The sequence below is a fragment of the Dromiciops gliroides genome, chromosome 6 (assembly GCF_019393635.1).
Source record: "Dromiciops gliroides isolate mDroGli1 chromosome 6, mDroGli1.pri, whole genome shotgun sequence".
NCBI classification, from domain to species: domain Eukaryota; kingdom Metazoa; phylum Chordata; class Mammalia; order Microbiotheria; family Microbiotheriidae; genus Dromiciops; species Dromiciops gliroides.
In genome coordinates, this window is record NC_057866.1 from 159,764,124 (window position 1) to 159,789,175 (window position 25,052).

Sequence of the window (25,052 nt, forward strand, 5' to 3'; positions counted from 1 at the left end):
AAATGAACAAAAAATAGCTCTACCCCAGAATCCTTAAGCCGGAAACTCTAATTTAGCTCAATAAACTTTGAAAAGATTATAACAACAACTACTTCTGGAGAAATGTCTGAATTGAGAAGCCAGATTTTCAGTTTAGAGAAACTCTTTCCCCTCGTTAGCCACTAGAGCCATCATTAACTCTATTTGTGAAGAGACTACATCTTCCCAGCATGCTTTGTAATCAGAAACTACCTTTGAAAAGCTAGAAGTGCTTTAGGCTGCATTAGGAATGCACTCTGGGATGTTAGGAAAGAGTTTGGTATAGTACAAAAACATCATGAAAATAAACTCAGATGGGCTAAGAATCACAACACATACAACTTGGGAGAGACAGATTAGAATTAATGGGGAAAGAGGTGAGGTGGTAGGGTGTCCAACTGTTCTCTGGTAGAGAAGTGATAAGGAAAAGGAAGGAGATAGAGAGAAAGAGCCTTTCCTGCTTTTCAGACTTCTCCAATAATGCCCAAACAATGCATGGTTCTTCTAACACCCCAATTTCTTCCTCAGGGGGATCAGTAACTGCTAGATGAAGGGCATCTAGTTGGGCACAGTGGATAGAGTGCCAGTCCTAGAGTCAGGAAGACCTGAGTTCAAATCTGATCTCAGATGCTTACTAGCTGTGTGACCCTAGGCAAGTCACTTAACCCTCTTTACCTCAGTTTTCTCATCTGTAAAATGACCTGGACAAGGAAATGGCAAATCACTCCAGTACCTTTGCCAAGAAAACCCCCCAAAAGGGTCATGAAGACTCAGACATGACTGAAAATGACTAAACAACAACAAAAACATCAACTGACTAAGGAAAATCTCCTCCCCAAAAAAGGGGTGGGGGTGGGGGTCACAAAAAGCTGTCTTGTTCTGTTTCCCCTATGTGACTTGCTCAAGCTCACAGTAGCAGAGTGGGATCTGGGAATACAAGTCCCCTGATACAAAATTAGAGAACATTATAATTTGTGAAAACATTTCCCCTAGAAGATCTGACTGAGTAAGGTAGGTAGTGCTCCTTTTTACAGATGAATAAACTGAGATTTAACTCTTTAGCAGGCTTTCTCTCCAAAAAATAAGGTTTTTAAAAAAGTGTTTCCCCATACAAATCAAGCCATGTCATTGGCCTATTAAATATTCATTTGGTCCCAATTATGTCACGTCTTCAGAAAGAAGATCAAGGTGCCAAGATTTCGTGGGTTTGACTCCCTGGCAGGCATTTATGAAGCTCAGTTGAAAAAGCCCTTCTGAAGACTTAACATTCTTTTTTTTTTTTTTTTAAATGCAGTCACAGAGGAGCAGAGCAGGGTGGTTTCATGAACTCTGAAAGGAGAAGGGAGGTTCAACAGAGGGAAGAGCTGAATGCAAAAGGGGTAGATTGGGGACACTGAAGATAAATGAGTCATATCCTGATCAGTTAGTGAGAGATTAGAAAGAAAGACACTGAGTTCTTGGAGGGAAGAGGGGAGGAGGAAGGGATGGGCATCAGCAGGGCTTTTTGGGGTTTAAGGCTAGGAAAAGGAATCTGACCTGCAACTTCACTGGAGCAAGGAACTCCCAGATAAGGAAATCTCCCCCAGGAAATGGGCAATTTATAGGATCGCCTTATCAGATATTTAAAGCTAGGAGTGATCATAGAGGCAATTAAGTCTAACCTCTTCCTTTCACAGACGAACAGAAAGGTTATGTACAAGGTCACATGGTTATTAAACATCTGAGGCAGAATGTGAACCCAGGACTTCCTGACTTCCAGTACAGAGCTCAATATATTATATTATGCTGCCTAATCAGAGAACCTATATGGTTTATGAAGATTTGATTTCACATAGCCTACTTCATCATAAAGTAGCTTTGCCCCCAAAGCCTTATCTAATACATATAACACTGGACCAGTTATTGATAGTCTCTGTGGTCACATAAAGATTTATAAAGCCCTTTCCTCAAAACAACTTGGGGAGATAGGGTGTCCAAGTATTCTTCCCACTTTATTTTATTTATTTATTTTCTTGGATATTTATGTATTCATTCATTCATTCACTCACTCGTTCATTTGTTTGTTTATTCATTCATTCATTTATTTTGCCAGGCAATGAGGGTTAAGTGACTTGCCCAGGGTCACACAGCTAGTATGTGTCAAGTGTCTGAGGCTGGATTTGAACTTAGGTCCTCTTGAACCCAGGGCCAGTGCTTTACCCACTATGCCACCTAGCTGTCCCCATCTTCCCATTTTAAAGAAGGAGAAACTGAGGTTTAGAGAGAAGTGACACAAATTCAGAAGTAGTTGAGCCAGAATTCCAATTGAGGGATCCCAACTACAGACTCAACATTCTCTCCCACATACCATTCTGAATTAATGAAGTTTTCCAAAGTTGCCCAACTTATTCCAAAGGCAGAAATTCTTTAACCTGGGGTCCTTCCCTCCCTCCTTGCCTCCTTTCCTCCTTCCCTTCTCTCTCTCTCTCTCTCTCTCTCTCTCTCTCTCTCTCTCTCTCTCTCTCTCTCTCTCCCTCTCCCTCTCTCTTTTTCTCTCTTTCCTTCACCCCTCCCTTTCTTTCTCCATTTTAATATTTAAATAACTATATTTCAATATAATTGCTTTCCTTTGTAACCCCATGCATTTTATTTTATTTATTTAAAAACACAATTCTGAGAAGGGATCCATAGATTTCTCCAGACTGTCCAAAGGGGCCATGGCACTAAAAAGGTGAAGAACTTCTGCCCTACTTCTGTAGAAGTATTAGAAGCATTAGAAGAAATCCAAACCAAGATATGTGATATGGATAAGCAAAGCTCAATTTGTTAGAATGAAACATTTAAGGAATCAGCTGACTGACTGGAGAGACATAAGAACAAAAAGGAAAAGCCCAAAAGCATGAAGGTTTTCTTCAATACAAACTATGCAGAGGTTAGGTGATGTTGATTCACTAAACAACTGATATAGTTGATTGGGCTCCCAAAACCCAAGCCCTCAGCCACATGCTACCTGTTTCCTACTTTAGTATTTCAAGCAAGTAAATTTTTAAAAAGAGAGGGGCATGGGAAGTAACAATAGTAATGAAAAAAGAACATATAAGAGCATTGATGAAACATTCAAAAATACATAGAAGAGGGTAGAAAGAAATTCAGAAGGGGAGATGGGAAAAGCAGGATTGTGTTGGTACCACCACCATAAATGCAATGCGTACTTTAAAAAGTCAACCTCTATAAAAGAGATTCATGGTTCCCCCACACAATTCTCTTTTTCTGCTCTTTCAAATGGACTTGCTTTACAGAAATGTTCATGCTTGTTGATGATTTTTCTAACTCATGTCTTTTTTTTTCCTTTAAGAAAGAAATAATAAAAAGGTGGAACACACAGACCCATCTAAGAAAATCTTATTTGAAAGCCTCTCACTTACTCTGGTTTTCTTTTAATCCATCAGTTGTATCAGGTACTAGGAACACTCTGTAGCCTTAGACTCCTGCTCAACATCTCTTCTTTGGGCTTCATTGGCCAAGAGGAACAAGCAGGGTCAGTCCAGCCAATTGAGCAAACATGTAGTAAGTGCCTCCTGTGTGCTGAGCACTCCAACATTTTGAAGTATAACAAGATCCCTGTCACTAGCTGGTGGAGTTGTCTGTCAGTCACTCAACAAACATTTATGAAGCACCTACTATGTGCCAGCTAGGTGGTGCAATAGATGGAGCATCAGGCCTGGAGTCAGGAAGGCCTAATTCAAATCTGGCCTCAGACACTTATTGCTGAGTGACCCTGGGCAAGTCACTTAACCCTGTTTGCCTCAATTTCCTCATCTGTAAAATGAGCTGGAGAAGGAAAACGAAAACCACTCTAGTATCTTAGCCAAGAAAACCCCAAATGGAGTCATGAAGAGTCAGACATGAATGAACAAGAAAAATGTGCCAGGCACCATGCTAAACTCCAAAGAAAGGCAAAAAAGAGCTTTTGCCCTCAAAGAACTTACAGTCTATTGAGGATAGATAATATATGAATTATTAGGTCCTAAAAATGTGCACGTGCATATGCACCCACGCGTGCGTGTGCACACACACACACACACACACACACACACACACACATGATAGATGGAAGGCAATCTCAGAGGGGAAGGAACTAGCAACTAGGAAGGACCTGGAAAAGGCCTCCTGAATAAGGTGGGATGTGAGCTAAGTCTTAAAAGAAGTCAGGAGATGGAGGTGAAGAGGCAGAGCTAATGCAAGGCTCCTCAAAAACTGGAGATGGAGGGGCAGCTAGGTGGCGCAGTGGATAGAGCACCGGCCCTGGAGTCAGGAGGACCTGAGTTCAAATCCGGCCTCAGACACTTGGCACTTACTAGCTGTGTGACCCTGGGCAAATCACTTAACCCCAATTGCCTCACAAAAAAAACCAAAAACCAAACCAAAAACTGGAGATGGGAGTGTTCTGTGTGAAGAATAGCTGGTTAGTCAGCATGTGCAGACCACAGAGTTCATGGAGGGGAGTCGTGTAAGAAGCTTAGAAAAGTGGGATAATGACATTTTGTGACAAGTGTTAAATGCCAAAGGACTTGGTATTCGATTCCAAAGAGAAGAGGGACCTGCTGGAGTAGGGGAACGACACGGGCAGACTTGTGCTTTAGGAAAACCACTTTGGCCCCTGTGGGGAGAGGATTGAGGCAGGGACTCCAACAGGCCAGGTGCAAGGCGAGGCAGGGGGCCTACAGCAGGGTGGTGGCTGTGGGGGTAGAGAAAGGAGACTTATATCCTAGATGTTGGGAAGGCAGAAATGAAGATTTTGGAACAGACTGTATATGTGGGGTAGGTGAGAGTAAGAAGGCAAAGATGGCACGGTAAGGTGCCTGGGAGGATGGTGGTGCCCTCCTCATAGAAGATACAGGATGCTAGCTAGTGATGACCGCTCAAGTGAGGATGGAAGGGTGGAAGAGAGATGGGCGTGTTTGCAAGCATCAGGGAGGAGGCCAGCATGATAGAATGATGAGAGTGGGCTTCAGGCTCAGCTGAAGGAAGGAAAAGAGGATTTAGTTTCTTTTTATTGGTGTAAATTTTCCCTTTTTATCATTTAATTTCCTTACCTCAATTTGCCAGACACTAATTAACACCTCGAATTCCAACTAATACCCATACTTGAATTCTCCTCACAAAGCCATTTAACTCCCGGCTTAAGCTCGCCCTACCAAAGCTGTGTCTTCTCGTTATTGTTCTGCACCTGGGATTTCACCTGTGTGGAAACTCTCTCCAATAACCAATGGCCTGACTTGACTGATTTTCAGAGAGTCAACCTACTGAAGAGCTGTCTCAGCTTTCTCATTGATAACATGGGGAGAATAATGCTTACAACACTGCTTGTCTCCCAGGCCTGTTCTGAGGAAATACTTTTGCAAACTGCAATCCATCTCTTGTACCTTGAGGGAGGCAGTTTGATAAAGGAATGCTAGTGTTGCCTGAGTCAGAATCTGGGTTCAAATCCCACCTCTGACATTTACTACCGCCCTCAACTCCTGATTCTTAGATTAATCACCTGTTTGATCTGAGCCAAGTGCTCTAACCTTTTGGGGCCTGAGTTTCCTGATCAATAAAAATGAAGAAGTTGGACTCAGTGGCCTCAAAGGTACTTTCCAGCTCCAAAACTATGACCGTATAAGTTTCAGAAGGTTGCCTGGGGGCACTGAGGTTAAGTGACTTCACCAAGGTCACCAAGGTGGCAAGTTCAGAGGTGAACCCTGGTGTTCCTCAATCTGCTATAATTTCTCCGCTTTAATGCACTGCCTCTCTATCATAGTTTATCTGCTTCTAAATGTCTCTTATTTAAAACCCTATCACTCCTTCCAGAGTCCTGAGTGACCCTACCTAATACTTATGCCAGTAATAACCGAGACTTCTCAAGGACGAACGTGATGCCGTTGCCTCCTATTAAGCCACAAAGTAAAAGGACAAATGGACTTGTTTTACAAAAAACACCCAATGTGAAATTTCTTTGATCAAGTTTGACAATTTGAAATATTGAACTTCTCATTCTTATTTTGAAGTCTGATTTTCATCAACTGGCAGCTTTTTAATGGAATCATCACCTTGAAATGCTTGTCCTGAAACCTTCTTCCAAATGCATACAAATATCAAAATGGAGCATATCTGAAGATGGTTCTCAAAGCTCCCCTCTAACTCATATCCTAAAGTTCTAGGTCCTGGGGACCAGAAGCTACGATGAATGAGAGAGAAGGGCATCCTTTCCTTTCCCTAAGTAAAAGTTTGGTGCACAGGCCAAGTGTTGAAATGGGAAAGTTTAGATATTCATTCTGGCTTTGGGTTCAGTTAGATTCACATTCAAACGGCACCTCTGACACTCAGTGGCTGCGTGACCCTGGGCAAGTCCCAACCTCTCTGAGCTCCAGTTTCTTCATCTGTAAAATGCAGGTAGAAAGACCTCCAGTATCTACCTCCTGGGGTTGTTGTGAAGCTTAAATGAGCTTATGCATATATATTGCTTTGCAAACTTCCAAGTCTTAAATAATTGTTGGTTATTACTATTTTATTTATTATTAGAACGCCAAAGCCCTAACACTACCCTAAACCCCCAACCCCCTTCTCCCACTGGCACCCCACAGAGACATGCTCCCAGGTTAATCACGTGTCTTCAATCCAAACTCTCATACCCTTCTTGCAACCATCCTCAATGAGGTCTTTGGAGAAAAGCAAATGGAGTACACTCATTCACATTAATGTGTGACTGACTGCTAGCTCCTTGATCAAAAGATCACATACTTGGAGTAAGAAGGGACCTTAGATACAATCCAGCCAAGGAGTTCTTAATCTTTGTGTCATGGACCCCCTAGACAGTTTGGGGAAGCCTGTGGACATTTCAGAATGATGTTTTTAGATGAATAAAATAAAATACACAGGGTGGCAAAGGGAATGAAGTTCGATCGAAATACAAGTTTTGGGGCAGCTAGGTGGCACAGTGGATAGAGCACTGGCCCTGGAGTCAGGAGGACCTGAGTTCAAATCCGGCCTCAGACACTTAACACTTACTAGCTGTGTGACCCTGGGCAAGTCACTTAACCCTAATTGCCCTGCAAAAAAAAAAAAAGAAAGAAAGAAAAAGAAATACAAGTTTGTAAGAAGTCCTGAGTTCTCATCCAACTCTCTGACTTTACAGAGGAGGAAACTGAGTCCCAGAAAAGTGAAATGACATGCCCTGGGTCACATGGAATAAGTGGCAGAGCTAGAATTTGAACCCAGATCCTTGGACTCTGGGTTAGGCACCTGTTTTTACGGCATCATGCTGCCTCCAGGAGGTATTTGTATTTGTCTTTCAAAACTTAGGTGGGGATTTCAGGCCACAGTAACAATGAAGTTAAAAGGAGAGATTGAAACAGATGACCTCTGAGGTCACATTCAATTCCGAGAGTCTATGAGTCAGACAGTATAGAAGAAGATACTTTGGGGCCACTATTAATAGAGAGGAGAGCCCAACAGGGAGTCAGCCCTAGGGCCGCAGCTCTCCTAAGCTATGCCTGCTTTTATTAATCTCTCCTCTTCTTCTTCTGAACTCCCGGGGTCTCGAAAAACTCACCTGGCTTTTTCCATAATGGCTCCCAAGCAGCTGACCATGGGCAGGGGGTCAGGGCTTTAATAAGGTGGAGAGTGACTCCATATTACTTAATAATCCCCAGGGATACATCTTCTGATGCTTTCTAGAGATAGAATTATGTCAGGGTGGGGGGGCTACTTCGGGAGGGGATAGTATTTTCTCCCATTTCCCATGTAACTATATATGGTGATCCCTAAAGGGATGAGACTGAGAGTTTTGCCCTTAGATACTTCTCATTAGGCTGTGCCAAGTGCCAAACCACTCTCATCTCCATGTCCCCTTTAGCCCCACATCCCAACTTGGAATAATGCATCTATTTCATTACTTCAGAAGAGGCTCAAATACCCCAGGGCCAGAGCCCTGGACTACAAGAACCATATGTGTTTGTCTAAAGCTATGGGTGACGGTATATAGCCTTTATATCGGACTTTGGGTATTCATTTATCAAAACTATGGGGATTCTCTATGGTGACTAAGTGCTTAGGAGATGCCTGGTGAACTTGGCTGAGGGTGGGCTCAAACACTTCCAGCGCTGGTCATCTGAAGGTTGCTTTCCTGTGGGGAGAGGGGAGCTTTGCCCTGATCCAAGTCATTTCTAGGATAGACTTCCCAGGATCTGGGAAATCCAAAGCCATGGCAGATTTTTCTGAAAATTCAGTGGAAAATTCGGGCCTTTATGTCATTGGTGTTTTCCCAGAAAAACACTCATTTTGACCTGGAAAATTACATACCTGTATAGATTTCTCCACATAAAATATTTCCACATTATATTTGACTGGGGTGTGTGCCAAATAACACCCCTGGAAGGCATACACCCACAAACTGATTTAAATTTGGCCTAGGACAAGTAAAAATGTGTTGAATAGGCTCCTTCTGTTCCCGAAGATGGCTCAGTGAAAGGTTGGAAGGAGCCTTAAACAGCTGGATGGCTTTCTTTCTTTTTTTTTTTAATTGAAGAACCAAGAAAGTAGCAGGAAGAAAACCATTTTATTCCAGATTTTTTTATTCCTTTCATTCTCTATTTATTGTGCACTTACTATGTGCCAAGCACTGTGCTAGGCACAGTGGATACAAAGACAAAACAAAAGCATCCATAAATTCTGGGTTTGGGAAGGGAAAGAACAAAGGGAGGCAACACCTAAAACCGTTCTATGGGTCAAAAGTAGAAGAATTGAATGCTACCAAAAAAGACGTCATTCTAATGCTTGGTACATCCTTTTCTTCCCTAACCCTTCCTGGCCACAAGGATTTCTTCCCACGTGATAAAGAAGACTGTAAATGAAAATTAACAAGGCAGGTGGCATTGGAGACTAAAATTTACAAGAAATGCCTGCAGCAAGACATTGGGAGCATGCACGGAGAGGAGCGCAGTGCACCACTTGGATAACCTAGTTAGACACGTTAGGAGATGAATTGCTATTATTCTCTATGGAGGGACAGATATGATTGTGGAGAGAATGGTCTGGCTTCAGTGAGAAGGCCTTTATTTGGACGTCTCTAAGGGCTTCAGTGGAATACCAGAGCTGGTAAAAAAGCTGCGATGAATCATACCTCTACTTAGGCCATTGCCAGCCCATGCCATTTTTTTTTTAAATGTGTCTACACATTTTAAAATGTATAGACATATCTCCTAACTCAGATGCCATCTCCTCCATGAACTAAGTCTTCTCTGATGTCCCCAGGCAAAAGTTCACAGGATTCCAGATTTACAACTAAATGGGACCTTAAAGGTCATCCATAGTATAATGTCATAGAGGAAGCTCAGGGGCACAGTTGGTCCTGGGGTCAGGAAGACCTGAGTTCAAATCTGGTCTCAGAACTTACTAGCTCTGTGACCCTGGGCAGGTCACTTAGCCTCTGTTTGCCTCAGTTTCCTCATCTGTAAAATGAGGATAATAATAGCCCCTACTGTTACGAAGAGCAAACGGGATAACAATTTTAAAGTGCTTAGCATAGTGCCTGTCACATAGTAAGCACTCTATAAATATTAGCTATTATGATGGTGGTGATGATGACGGTACTTAGCGTAATGCCTGATACATAGTAAGCACTTTATAAATGTTAGCTACTATTATTAGCCATTATTATTGAGTTATGTTTCATATTTCTCTCTGCATATGCTATTTATCTCCGTATAGGCTATTCATCTATTTATTACATGTTATTTATCTCTGTATAAGCTATTCACCTATTTATCTCTGCATGTGCTATTCATCTATTTATTATATATGCTATTTATCTCCATATATGTTATTTATCCATTTATTATATATGCTATTTATCTCTGTATTACTCTGTATACCCCATTAGAGTGTAAGTGACTTGAAGGCAGGAACCATTTCATTTTTGTCTTTGTAACCTCAGGGCCTGGCACCTGATAGACCATAAATGATAAAAACAAACAAATTCTTGTTGAAGTGAATCAAAGAATTGCTCCTGAACAACAAGTGGGGATTAAATGACTTCTTTTTTTTGTTAAAGACACATCTCTATTCTGATGACTAAGAAAAAACACACAGCACTAATCCTTCTCATTTCACTGCATCTATCAAATTGCTCTATATTGCATTGTGTGTCCATAGTATGCTAGGAAAGAATAAAACAACAGTCTGAAATGCCGGGAGCTGGGTATGAATAGATTCAAATCAATGCAAATATAAAAACCTCTTTGGGATGGCAAGCCATATATACAAACATGATACAAATGACAAGAGGAGGCATAAGGAAATCACAAAGTACAGAGAGATCAGAGGAGAAAGAGATCATTTCCAGTAGAACATGAGGGAAGGTGGCCTCTGAGATGGGTATTGGAGGGTGGGTCAGGTGTGAACAGTCAGAGATGGGGGAGATGGGATTCTTGATTCATTCGTCTCTTTGCCCAAAGAATCCCACCATCCTTGGCTGCTGAGATAAGATGGGGAGAAAACGGACTTGTTTGCCCCAGAGAATTAGACTCAAAAGTCCACACTGATTTCAGTGGGTTCTTTGAAAGAGGAGAATTAAGGGCCACCCTCCACATCACAAGGAGACATTGGATAAGGACTTCATCCATCCAACATGCATTTATGAAACACCTAGTGTATATTGAACATTATGTATCAGACTAAAGGAGATACAAAGTTTAGGAAAAGCACATTCCAATGCTCAATGAGCTTATGGACTAACATATATAAACAAAATAGACAAGAGAAAGGTGGAATAAAGCAAAGAAGTTTCTCTGACTTTATTGTTTCCTCTCCACCCTTTTGCAACAGAAACACACCTCAGACTTCTAAGTCAATTGCATATGTATTTTTCTGATTCAAACAGCCATTTCATTCTTTTCTTTCATTCAATAAATACTTTACTCTTTACTAAATGAAAGACATTGTAGGGGAGTACAAAGATGAATGAGATGCAACACTTGCTCATAGGGTGTCTATAGTCTTGCAGATGTAGTGGGAGGAGATAAGACATATATAGAAATAGCCACAATGTGATAAGTACCACTGAGAGGAGGATTTGTGAGTTTAGGGTGGGGAGGGTGAGATGGTGGGAGGCTTGGAGAGATTGTATGTATAAGATCAAGGAAGGCTTCCTGGAGGAAGTGGCACCTGAGCTGGTCTTTGAGGGAGATGAATCTCTTTCTGACCCCTTTGTACTGGCCAATATAGCCCTAGAATTCCTCACCTGAAGGAGCACAGAGTTCAGGGCAGAGTTCTTTTGTTGTTGTTGGGTTTTTTTTTTTTTGCCTTCCCCCCCCCATTATGGAAATATGTTTTGCATGACTTCACATGTATAATTAATTTCATGTTGTTTGCCTTCTCAATGGGTGGAAGAGGGAGGGAGAGGATTCAGAACTGAATTTTTTTTAACCTTTTTCATCTTTTTTGTGTCACAGACCCTTTAGGCAGTCTAGCAAGCCTGATGGACCCCATCTCAGGATGATGTTATTAAAGGCATAAAATAAAATGCATAGGGATATTAATTATGTTGAAATACGATGATCAAAATCGATATATTTTTAAAGTTCCCAGGCCCTAGATTAAGAACCCCTGGTCTAAGGGGCAGCTAGGTGGCACAGTGGGGATAGAGCACTGGCCCTGGAGTCAGGATGACCTGAGTTCAAATCCGGCCTCAGACACTTAACACTTACTAGCTGTGTGACCCTAGGCAAGTCACTTAATCCCAACTGCCTCACAAAAAAAAAAAAAAAAAGAACCTCTGGTCTAGAGCATAGCACGTTAGAGCCAAAAGATACCTTAGAGAGGACCTAATTTAATAGCTTCATTTTACAGATAATGGAGACTCTGAAAAGCTAAGAGATTTGCCCAAAGTCTCAAAGGTGGCAGAATCATGCCCAGAAGCCAGGACAAAGCACTTTCCTCTGTATTATGGTCCCTCCTTTGTAGGTCCTATGCTTAAATGCAACCCAAGTCTAACAGAAAGTGATTCTAAAACTGGTTAATTTTAGGAAACAACCTATGTTCATCATGCTTTTACGTAGCAACCCCAGCAAAATGAGCAAAAGACTTTTGGCAGGGGCCGAGGAGGGGGTAGGGGAGCCTAATGAAGATTAGCTGAGTTCAGAAGCTCAGAGTTGGTTTGAAGTACCCCCTCACACCTATCAGACTGGCTAAAAAGAAAACAAAAAGACACTATAGGGACACTAATACACTGTGGGATTTGTGAACCAGTCCAACCATTCTGGAAAACAATTTAGAACCATGCCCAAAAGGCTATAAAACTGTGCATACTCTGTGACTCAGCAACACCCCTACTAGGTTTGTATCCCAAAGAGATCAAAGAAAAAAGAAAAGGTCTTATTTGTGCAAAAATATTTATAGCAGCATTTTCTGTGGTGGCAAAGAATCAGAAATTGAGGGGATGTCCATCAATTAGGGAAGGGCCAAACAAATTATGGTATATGATTGTGACAGAATATTATTGTGCTATAAGAAATGATGAGCAGAATGGTTTCAGAAAAACCTAAGAAGACATATGAACAGATACAGAGTGAAATAAATAGAACCAGAAGAACATCCTACACAGTAACAGCAATAACAATGTTGCAGTGGTGATCAACAGTGAAAGACTTAGCTACTCTGATCAATACAGTGAGCCAAGACAATTCCAAAGGACTCAAGATGACAAATGCTCTCTACCTCCAGAGAGAGAGTTGATAAACTCTGAATGCAGATTGAAGCATACTTTTTTCACTTTCTTTATTTTTCTTCCCTTTTTACTCCCCCCCCCAACATGGCTAAATGGAAATGTTTTGCATGATTTCACGTGTATAATTGATAGCATATTATTTGCCTTCTGAATGGGTGGGAGAGGGAGAGAGAATTTGGGCCTTAAAAAATATTGTTTTTAATGAATGTTAAAAAGAAAAAGAAAATAACTGTACTTCAAAAAAAAAAAACAACCCAAAACACCCAAAATGGGGGGGGGGGGGAAAGAATCTTAAGAATTAGGAAATGAGCCTAGTCTAATCTACATCTGAACAAGATTTACAATATATTCCAGCAAGTGGGCATCTAGCCTTTGCTCAAAAACTTCAAGTGGTACAAACAGAACATGTTAGGAATGTGGATTTTGAATGAATGTACTGGAGGGTTTAGAAGCTGTGCAGTCAGCAAGGAGGGGGCTACAATAAGACTTTTTGAATACAACTGGTGTGTGTGTGTGTGTGTGTGTGTGTGTGTGTGTGTGTGTGAGAGAGAGAGAGAGAGAGAGAGAGAGAGAGAGAGAGAGAGAGAGAGAGAGAGAGAGAGAGAGTTTATTAATCCCAGAGAAAGTGCCAAGTGGATAGATTTGGTGACTGTCTGTGAAAGGGTCAGCAACTACTTGGGGATTTCATGACAGCGACTGAAGATAGGGAGAAGAATAATAGATATTTTACTACAGTGATAAAGAAATTGGTCAGCATTCCCTAGTGGCTAAATGGTCAAAGGACATGGATACAGAATCACAGAATGTGAGAGCTGGAAGAGACTTCAAAGTCATCCAGTCCAACACCCCCCAAAATGTGTTTGTGTGTATAGCACACCTGACAGAGCATACCTATAACATACCTGACTAATAATCAGCCAGCCTCTGCTTGAAGACCTGGGGGAGGGGCGAACATGACCCTACCCCACCCCCCCAAGGCAATCCATTATGTTTTCGGATAGTTCTAATCGCTGCAAAGTTTGTCCTACTATCATGCTGACTTTTGCCTCTTTGCAGCTTCTCCCAATTCCACCCTCTGGGATTTAACAGAACACATGACAGCCCTTCAAAACATTGACATATCCACCCTGAGCCTTCTCTTCTCCAAGCTACCTATTCCTAGTCCTTCAAGCAATCTTCATATGACACAGACTCAGAACTTTTACTCCTCTCATTGCCCTTTTCTGGATACTCACTCTTTTACCAAAGCTCTTTTGAATTAACAAGGTCTTCCAGAAGTTAACACAATCCTCTAGATGAGGTCTGATATGGACAAAATACAGTGGGACTATCACCTCTGGGTGATTTCAGGAAGCTATATCTCTCCTGTAGTCAAAGATGACATTAGGATTTTGTTGTTGTTGTTGTGGCTGCTATGTCATTCTGCTGACTCATATTGAGCTTTCGGTCCACTAAAATCTCCAGATTTTCCCCCCAGGAAATCTGCCATCTGATCATGCCTTCCCCATCTAGTACTCATAAAATTGATTTTGGAATTGCACTTTACTGGACTCCTTTTGGAGAACTCTCTGGAAGCACACTACAAGAGTTACAAAAATAATCTGATTTATTTCACCTGCCCCACACCTAGAAGAATACCCTTCCCCCATTAGAATGTGAGTTCATGGGGCAGCTTGGTGGCGCGTTGGGTAAAGCACCGGCCCTGGATTCAGGAGTACCTGAGTTCAAATCCGGCTTCAGACACTTGACACTTACTAGCTATGTGACCCTGGGCAAGTCACTTAACCCCCACTGCCCCGCAAAAAAAAAAAAAATAAAAAAAAATAGGAGTTCATGAAGGCAGGAATAGTGTTTGTACTTTTTCTAACCCCAGTGCTGAGAACAGGATTTACCAAGTTAATAGTTACTTTTATTACAGATATTATTGGGGACACATTCCTCCCTCCCCAACCAAAGCTTCTTACCTTTCTCAATATGCTCCCTGTTGCCAAATGAGCAGTTTTGAGAAGTTTAAATTAAGTGGTTCTGACCTATGATACTTCAGGTTCCCAGGGGGCTATGAAGTTATTGTAAGGGTACTCTCAAACACAAGTGTGCCACTGTCTGGCACATAGTAGGCACACAGTAAATGTGGCTGACCTATTAAGGCTATTATACCTTGAAAGCATTACCTGAAAGAAAAAACAAAAATCCCTGTTCAAAGATAGTAGCATGATTTGTAATCGTGAAACTTTGGAAAGAACCTAAGTGTCCAACTGTTAGGGAACGGCTGAACAAACTGTAGCTTGGTAATGTTTTGTCAGAAAATAGAGGTTTAGAGCTGGAAAGACCTGGGAGATCACCTAGCCCAACCCCCTCATTTTACAGATCTTGAAAGTAAAGCCTCACAAGGTAAACTGAGCTGCCCGAGGTCATGGCAAAAGTAAACAGTAGAACTGAGGTTCTCTGTTTCCAAGTCCAGCACTCCCCACAATGCAATTAAGAAGGACAAATAATGAGGAGATGTATAAGAAATACATGAGGTAAAGATAAAAGAACAAGAAGGCCGGGATACACACCTACCACACAAAAAGGAAGCATGAGCACAAATTCAGAGGTGACTGACTAAACAAAGACAATGGAAAGGAATGCAGAGCAAGGGAGGGAGTCGTAAGTGATATGTTCTTCCAGATCTCTGTGTATTGGAGGCCAACTTTTAAAGTTTAAAAATAGTTACAAATGAAAGCTTAATTGGTTTGGTTATTATTTAAAGTTATGAGCATAATAAATTACTCATTTAAGAAAAAAAACAAAACACCGTGGAAATTGTGCAGCAGACCAAAATGACCCAGGATGAGGCTGCACCTGCTGGAGACATTCCTCATGCAGTGAAAGACTGAGTGGATGGATTCCAATGCCCATGTAGATGTCTATCAATTCTCCACCAATACTGGAATGGGTCCAGCATTGGGTACTCTGAGAAAAATCATCTCCCCCTATGTTATTCCCTGTGGTCCCATGCTTCATACTAGCCTGAGAGAATTAAGAACCAAGATTTACCAAGTTAGCAACTATTTTTATTACTGATATTATTGGGGGACACTGCCCCCCAAAGCTTCTTATCTTTCTCAGTGTGCTCCTTGTTGGCAACTGAGCAGTTTTGAAAAGCTTAAATTAAGTGGTTCTGGGATGTGATACTGTGTGTTCCTAGGGGGCCATGGGGTTATTGTAAAGAAACTCTCAAATACAAGTTCACCAAGTACTGGTATTTTCATAGGATCATTGATTGAGAACTGGAAGGGTACTTAGAAACTATCCAATCCACTGTCTACCCTTCTCTTTTGCTGTTAGTTGTCACTTCAGTCATTCCTGACTCTCCATGACCCCATTTGGGGTTTTCTTTGCAAAGTTACTAGAGTGGTTTGACATTTTCTTCTCCAGCTCATTTTACAGATTAGGAAACTGAGGCAAATGGAGATTAAATGACTTGCCCAGGGTCACACAGCTAGTAAATGTCTGAAGCCATATTTGAACTCAGGTCTTCCTGAACCCAGGCCCAGCACTCTATCCACTGTGCCACCTAGGTACCCCTCATCCTTTTACAGATGAGTAAACTGAGGCCCAGGGAAGTTAATTAACTTGTGCAAAATCCCATAGCTAGTACATTCTAGAGGCAGGATTTGAACCAAGTTCTTTTTTACTTCAAGTCCAGCATTCTATCCACTATGCCAAATTGTTCCTCTAGATCTAAGACATTATATATTAGTACACTCTAATACATCTTACAATAATCACGTAATTAGTCTGTTTTAATTTTTAATATTTATATAAATGCTGTTGGGTTTAATAAAATACAAATGTCTCAAGTCATAGTAGCATTTTGCCATTAAATATTTTCTGAATTATTTAAGATTACTACCACTGTATTGTGTTTTCTAGGGTGAGGGGTACCTATGAAATGTTTTGATGTAAAAATAGGTCCCTTCATATTTATTTGCAGTGGTTCTCGAATAGCTCATATCTAATTGCTGGGATCCTCTTACCAAGCAAGAGGAAGGGGGTCATATCGTCTCTTGCCAGAAGTGTGGCATCAAAAAAATCTCCGATTCTTTTGTTTTTTAAGTTTTATTGAGAAGTTTCAAACACTAGTGCACTATAGTGCTTTTCTTTAAGCAGAGAACACCTGATATTTAGAGCAAATAGGGACAGTTGTCTTCTTCAGAATGATTTCGGTTGCCCTAGAAGAATATATCTTTTAGATAGATGTTCTTATTCTGTGGATGTTGTGATCTAGGCCTTTAAAAGTTGGGTTTATCTTGAATTTGGGACTTAAGACAAAAAACAAGTTTCAGTATTTTCTTATAAGCTAAATTGCTGATTTTTAATATCAGGGCATTTAGTGACTTGAAAAGTATTTTATAATAAATGAGCACTGTCAATATTAAGGAGATTTGTATTGTGTGAATTTTTAAGTATCTTTTATGGGGTAACTATGCAGGATAAGGATGTAGCGTCGCTGGCTAAGGTGTACCAATATGGAGGCCAACAATAAAAACTGATGTGAAGCAACATTTTAAAGTCTACAAAACACTTTGCATACCTTTTATTAAAGCCTCACAACTACCTCATTAAGTATTTGTAAGGTATTAGTGTGGCCATTTCACAGATTAGGATATTCAGGCTTAGGAGGGTTAAATGACTTGCCCACAGTAACACATCAAATGAGTCTTGGAGATGTCACTCAAATACAGTTCTTCCCAGCTCCCATTCCAGTGCCTGAACCACTACTCTAAACTACTGGAAAAGGGGGTAGAGAGAAGATGGGTCCAAACTTATGACTCAACCAATTTCTAAATACATTTTGTTTGCTGCCATATATATCTCGGTATGACAAAGACCAGTGGCTTTCAACTTTGGCCATCCTGGGATACCCGATGCTGTACATTACCTCATCTTTAAAAGATAACAGTCCACATTTCCATTCTATCAGAAGGGAAAAGTTTTATCAGTTTACTTTTGTTTTCTTTATTTCTTAAGTTTAATGGTCAGGCTCTTGACTGCTATCTATGATTCATGAGAGACTCAAACCAGGGGGAAGTGATGGCAATGCAAAGTGGGCAGTGTTTATGGGGGAACTAAGGGGATATGGAGGAGGGAAAGAACTAGAAAAAGAAGCTAGCAGTAAAGCATATACTGCTCCAGTCACTGGAAATTCATTATCCTAATGAGCTATACTTGGCCTCCAAAAGGTCAAGACCTTTGCTTTGAGAAACACCAATGTAGAGCAGGATTTCTTAAACTTTTTCCACTCTTGACCCCTTTTCTGCTGAGTAACTTTTACACGACTCCAGGTATGTAGGTATATAAAATAGGTATACATAACCTTTCACTGTTGCCAAATTTTTCACAACACCCCCATAAGGGGTCATGATCCACAGTTTAAGAAGCTTTGATATAAGAGTACTTTTACTCAGAAAGCTCAAAACACCAATAAAATGCATGTAAATATAAAAACCATGCTTTGAATTGTTTTAGGTGCAATATAATTTCATTTTTAAAGTATTACAAGAGAGACAGAATGATAGAGTGTATATAAGGAACCAGTTTTGGAGTTAGGAAAATATGTCTCATACTTGCTGCATGACCCCGGGCAAGTTGCTTAATTTCTTGGTGCCCCAAGCAACCCTTTTAAATTATAAGCTGCAGAGTAGGTAGTTCTTCACCATGAATTCCCTATATTTATTCAACAATCAAGTAATAAGCATTTATGAAGGACCTAGCACGCACCAGGCACTGGGGAAACCAAGACAAAATGAAATAGGTTCTGCCTTCAATGAGGTTACATTCTATCAAAGTCTAGGAAGGAAGGAAGGAAGGAAGAAAGAAAGAAAGAGAAAGAAAAAAGATTTCAAGTCATATGACTCTTCACCTTTCCCATGGATATCTATAACATCCAATCTCCACTGGGCTTTCGTATCTAAAGCTTCAGTTCTGGGGTCCTAAGGAGCTAGAGAGACATAAATTCTGGGAAGATAGGGTTAGTTCTCCAAGTCATTATTCCTTTCCATGTTGTGTAAGTAGAGGGGCTGTTTCTTCTCTAAAGATATGACCCAGCTAATGCAAGTCTTGGCTACCATCCAATATCACAACATGAAATATTTAGAAGTATCATCATCATCCTCTAATATTACTCAGTATGCACAATTCAAATCAATTCTATTCAGCAGACATCTATTACATTAATCCAAGTACTGGGCTAGGCACTAAGGATTCAAAAATGGGGGTGGGGGGGAATGACACAACCCCTGCCTTCAAGGACCTTCACACCTAGCAGGAGCAATATACTATGTATATAACTTATGGAGTGGGAGGAAGAGTACCAGACTTATAGTCAGAAGACTTGTATTTAAATTGGGGTTCCAGCTCCTGTGTCACTGGGTAAGTTTCTTTTTTTTTTTTTTTTTAAATGAGGCAATTGGGGTTAAGTGACTTGCCCAGGGTCACACAGCTAGTAAGTGTTAAGTGTCTGAAGCCAGATTTGAACTCAGGTCCTCCTGAATCCAGGGCGGGTGCTCCAACCACTGCACCACCTAGCTGCCCCAGGGTAAGTTTCTTAACATCTACGGGCCCCAATTTCTTCATCTACCAAATTAAAAAGTTAGTCTCAGTGATCTTTAAAGTCCCTTCCAACAATAAATCTATGGTCCCTGAAATATGTGTAATACCTGGTAGAGTGTGAGAGAATTAAAGGAGATTTCCAGTTCAATCAATCTAGGTAAATTTGAAGGGAAAAATGTCATCAGTGGGAGAGTAGCACTATGCTACCTATGGAGACTGACTAAGGATTAATTAAAGGAAACATTTCCTTCCTTCTGGTCTCAAGTGAATTTTAAAGTAAGGGTCAGTTAAGTGAGCCTGCATTCATTTAAATGCAGCCTAATTTTTAAAATGCATTATTTATTTTTTTTAGCATTTCTTTCTTTTTAAATTTTGGGTTCCAAATTGTCTCCTTCCCTTCCTCCTACCGCATCCTCCACACACTGAGAAAGCAAGCAATGATATCAATTACACATGTGAAATCATGCAAGACACATTTCCATATTAGCCATATTTCTAAAAAAAGCAAGAAAAATAAAGAGAGTGAAAGAAGCATACTTCAATTTAATGCAACTTATTTTTGTATATTGTCTTTAAGACTGTACATATCTGATTAAAGGCTAAATTTGGAAATGGAAATACTCACCACTAACACTGATAAACACTTATCATAATACAGTCTTAAGGTCTGCAATGAGTTTCCCATGCATTGTCTCATTCAACCCTCCCAATAACCCCTAGAAATAAGAGCAGTTACCATTCCCATTTTACAGAGAGGTTAAGCAAATGCTCAGGAACACACAGGTCATAAGTGTCTGAACATGATTCTAATCCAGGGTTTCCTAACACCAAGTTTAGTGACCTAGCCACTATGCAGCACTGACTTATTAGCTTTTGCTGTCTTAGAAAGTAGTCAGGAAACCCTATTGGGAGAGATAGGCAAATGTTGCAGTGTACCAGCCTGCCTGCACAATAGGTGACTAGGTTAGAGAGACTAATGTTTAAGGAAAAACATTGGCAGATTACTCTGGATCACAGAACCTTCTGATCACAGAAAGAAGTATCCAGTGACATTTAGTTGAGTGGGCTTGAAAAATCATCCTTTTACTTTTTAAACCTTTTAATCTCCCTCAGCTGACTTCAGCCCTTCCTGACTTTCCACAGCCCCTTGTGTGGAAGAGTTTGCAATGCTTTCTGGAAGGTTAAAACAAAACTAAACTAAAAGGGAAAAACAACAGAGCCCTGAATGAGACAACATTCCAAGCTATGGCAAAGCATTCGATGGAGACATTGTTGTGTATGCTGCTACCATCAAGAAAAGGGAAACCTTGGATAACCGAACCCACTGGCCAACAAAGGAACTCCAATTGTCTGGGCACACTTTGCACCAAGTAAATCGCTATTCATTTATTCTTTCTAACCTATTGATCTGCTAGAAACACAGTCAGAATTGATGATGAAATTACAGAGTGCATTAAAGGAGTTTGGCTCATTCATTCCTCACATCTTTCAGACTGGATAAAGTTCCAAAGTGGAAGCTGCTTTACATTCAGAATTTTAAATACTACAAGACACTCAGGGGCAGTATGCAGGGACTCCTTCGTCCAACCGCCAATGACATATGAGATGAATCTAGTAAGGAATCTAAGAAATTGCTAAAGATTAATAGGGAGATTCATAGATTTGCCCAGGATCCCACAGGTGGTTAGTATCAGAGACAAGATTTTAACTTGGGTGTCCCTGATTCCTCGCCCAGCATTTTAAACATGGATTCTGAAAATCCCCTCTGAATAGAAGTGTATTATGATTGGTGTCATATACCTGATAAGCATTTTGTGGAATTGTTTTCTTTTTAAACTAGTTTGAATTTTCATTCCAAATTTCAAAAGAAGATAAAGACAGACCTTGGGCTAAAATCAGGTTCAGCTCAGTTAAATGCTTGTGTGCAAAATGAAAAACTCCATGCACATGTATTTTATTTCAAGTTACTAAGATTTTGTCCTTGCATTTGTTAATAATTCTGGCACTTAAAAACACTACACATTCAGGTAGATGAAGAAAATTAGCTAGGCAGGCTCTTCTGTTGCCAATTATTTCAGATCCTGGACTTCAATATTGAGTTGACCAGAGAAGTTATCTTGTCCAGTGCTCTAATTTTGCCGATCAGGAAGGTGAAGACCAGAAAGGCCAAGTTACTTGCCCAAAGTCACACAGGTAATAAGTGTCAGTGAAAGGATTTAAACACAGTTTGTTCTCTGAGTATAAATTTTCAATGACTTTTTTCTCCTTGTGCTGACTGAGCCAAAAGGTGCTATTTTAATGTAGCTTTAAATAATATAAAGAAGTGACATAACACAGAATAGAGCAAAGTTTCTTAAACTGTGGGTCACAATCTCATATGGGGTCACATAACTGAATGTAGTTGTGAAAAATTTGGCAACAGTAACAGGCTATGTATGCCTATTTTATATGCCTATATGCCTGGGGCTGTATAAAAATTTCTTGGGTGAAAAAGGATTGTGAGTGGAAGACTAGCCAAAGCGCCATGAAAGCCTAGGTTCAAGTCCTGATTCATAAACATACAGGCCATGTGAATAACGTTAAGTCATCTAGCCTCTCCGTGTCCTAAACAGCTCTCTGAGACTGTATGTTGAAGATGAGTTACTGATTATTCAGATTGGTGGAGAGAATTATCACATAGAAACTCACAGATAAAAATGGAAGGAAGGAAGGGAGGAAGGAAACAAGTAAGGAAGGAAGCAATAAAGGAAGGAAAAAAGATTTAAAATGCAAGGCCCCCAAAATAAAAATAAAATAAAAGGTTACCTTTTTAGAAAGTGATAGTTGATTTAAGCCTACAAGTCCTTTGCATGAAATTAGAATCCTAGTTCGGTTTACTGACATTTTCTCAGAGCACTGTTTCTCAGAACCTGTACACTTTACAAATATGCACAGAACTACATCAACCTATATTGAGAAGAGCACACAGTGACCATATTCAAATGAACACATGCATATCTCATAGAAGAAACTGAAGTCAGTAATGGGATTACTCCTGAACAGAATTCCACAGTGAGATAATGTAGTGGCTGCTGGGTTAATTATAACTCATGCAGGAAGCAGCCCCTGTTGGCATATGAGTTTAAATGTATGCATATATACATATGTGCATATGTGTATGCATATATATGGTTGGTTGTTCTCCTTCATTCTCAAAAAGAACCAAAATGACATCACTACATTGCAGTCAAGGTACAGTGTGTCTAGCTGTGGTTGATCAGACCAATATGGGCTCAGAAGGCTCTATCACAAGTCAGGTACAAATAGTCTGTGTGTGCGTGTGTGTGTGTGTGTGCATGCGTGTATGTGTGTGTGTGTGTACACACGCACAGATATACATACACACATTTATATATATATTTATAATATGTATATACACATATATATTTATATATTATATATTAGAATGTGAATATCTTAAAATAAATCAAATACCTGATAGCTTCATAAGAAGTTCTGATGCTGCTTTGACAGACATATCCCTCCTTAGTCCTTCCTGTGGCTTCATTGTATCCTCAGGGAGACTGGAGGCTGACACTTCAGATCCCGGCCTAAATACATAGCTGGACTGAGGCAACGTTGAACTTAGAGTTTCCTCATCCTTCGGCTCCTCTTTCACTTTCAATGTAAGAGTCATGGGTTCCTTCTGATTTGCCGCTGTTGAGGAAAAGGAGGAAAGGAAAGTAAACATATAAAAGGAAACCCAAAGAAACCCTAAAATTGAATGGGTTATGGAAGACCTAAACATGGAACAGTGAGGAACCAGAGGAAACTAGGACTTAATTGTAACAGACCAAATATCAGAAATAAATCTATAAAATTTTCTATTAATGAAGGGAAGTGAGGAGGAAGAGTTTTTTCTCATCCTTTGGAGATTTAATAATTCCAGAAGTGTTGCCTACTCAAAAAAATCTAAGACAATTTTTCTTTGTGTCTCTAAATGGCTTCTTTATTTTGTATGCTACTAAAGACCTCCATCTAGCTCTAACAGTATAAATCTATGAGTCAAAGACCATGTAGACAATAATCCATATAAGTTGTTGTCTGCCTTAAAACATCCTAACATATTAATGAGGAGGCAATATTACCAACAACAAAGGGGAGGAGGGCAGTGACAGGAAAGAGTGATGAATAAATTAGCCAAAAAGAAAAGGAGAAATAAAATGTTGTCTTTCTAAATGCAGAGGGTTCTACTGATCTATTATCAGTAGGTCATACAGAATTTGAAGAGTTCTTCCAGAAGTCATGTTGGGATCCACCTCTCTGACTTGGGTCACTTTGTAGACAATAAAGGCCTCATTACTCAAGTGTATAGCCACTTCCCAATTGATAAATAGCCATAGGATAAGAAAAGGCAGTTTTCAGAAAAAGAAACCAAAGCTATCAACAGTCACATGAAAAAAAATACTCTAAATCATTACTGACTAGAGAAATGTAAATGAAAACAACTCTAAGGTCCCACCTCACACCTCTCAGATTGACTAACGTGACAGAAAAGGAAAATGACAAAGGCTAGGTGGGACATAGAAAAATAGGGATACTAATGCACTGTTGGTGGCTTTGCGAACTGGTCTAACCATTCTGGAGAACACTTTGGAACTATGCCCAAAGGGCTATAAAACTGTGTATACCCTCTGATCCAGCAATACCACTAGGTCTGTACCCCAAAGAGATCAAAAAATAGGAGAAAAGGGAAAAATATTAATAGCAGCTCTTTCTGTGGTGGCAAAGAATCAGAATCGAAGGGAAATCCATCAATTGGGGAATGGCTAAACAAGTTGTATTATGATTGTGACAGAATACTACTGTGCTAAAAGAAATGATAAACAGAATGGTTTCAGAAAAACCTGGGAAGCCGTATATGAACTCGTGCAAAGCGAAGTGAACAGAACCAGGGGAACATTGTGCCCAGTAACAGTAATGTTGTAATGATAATCAACAGTGAAAGACTTAGCTACTCTGATCAATACAATGATCCAAGACAATTCCAAAGGACCCAAGATGAAAAATGCTCTCTACTTCCAGAGACACAACTGGTGAACTCTGAGCGCAGATTTAAACATACTTTTTTCTCTCTTTCTTTATTTCAACATGGCTAATATAAAAATGTTTTGCATGACTTCACATGTTGTTTACCTTCTCAATGGGTGGGTGAAGGGTGGGTGGGAGAGAATGCAGAACTCAAAAAAATTTTTTTTAAATGAATGGTAAAGAAAGAAAGAGAAAAACAAAGAGAAAAGATGTTAGGCTGGAGTTGAAGATGCACATGGGATCATAGGACAGAACAAAAGCGAGTGGACTTGGCTCCTGAATGTCAGAAATTCACCAACTTGGTCAATCTTATATAGAGTAGAAAAAAAGGTAAGCAGGTACAAGGTAAGCAAATCTCTTTCAACCTGATAATATCACTTACCATTTTCAAAGGAATTTTATGGTTGGAAAGTGAGACAAGCATGGCACCATCAATGGAAGTCTAGCCTTAGAATAAATCAGACTTGTGTCTAAATCCTTCTTCTAACAAATAATAACTGAGACTGTGGGCAAATCACATCTTAGTACACCTGGGCCACTCTCTAAGACTAAATTAATGAGAAGTCATCAATCTACTTTAGTTAGGGAGTTTTCATACTGAGAAATCATAGGTCTAAACCTC

At 40.1% G+C, this 25,052-nt stretch overlaps 1 protein-coding gene across 1 annotated transcript in view; it reads right to left on the bottom strand.

Moving 5' to 3' along the window:
* The window catches only part of LOC122732687 (zinc finger protein 827-like), a 243,102-nt gene that overhangs the window by 129,043 nt on the left and 89,007 nt on the right, over positions 1-25,052 (bottom strand). The window contains exon 5 of the mRNA XM_043972999.1: positions 22,835-23,056. Within this exon, the coding sequence (XP_043828934.1) occupies positions 22,835-23,056 (222 nt within the window). The remainder of the gene's footprint in view (positions 1-22,834; positions 23,057-25,052) is intronic.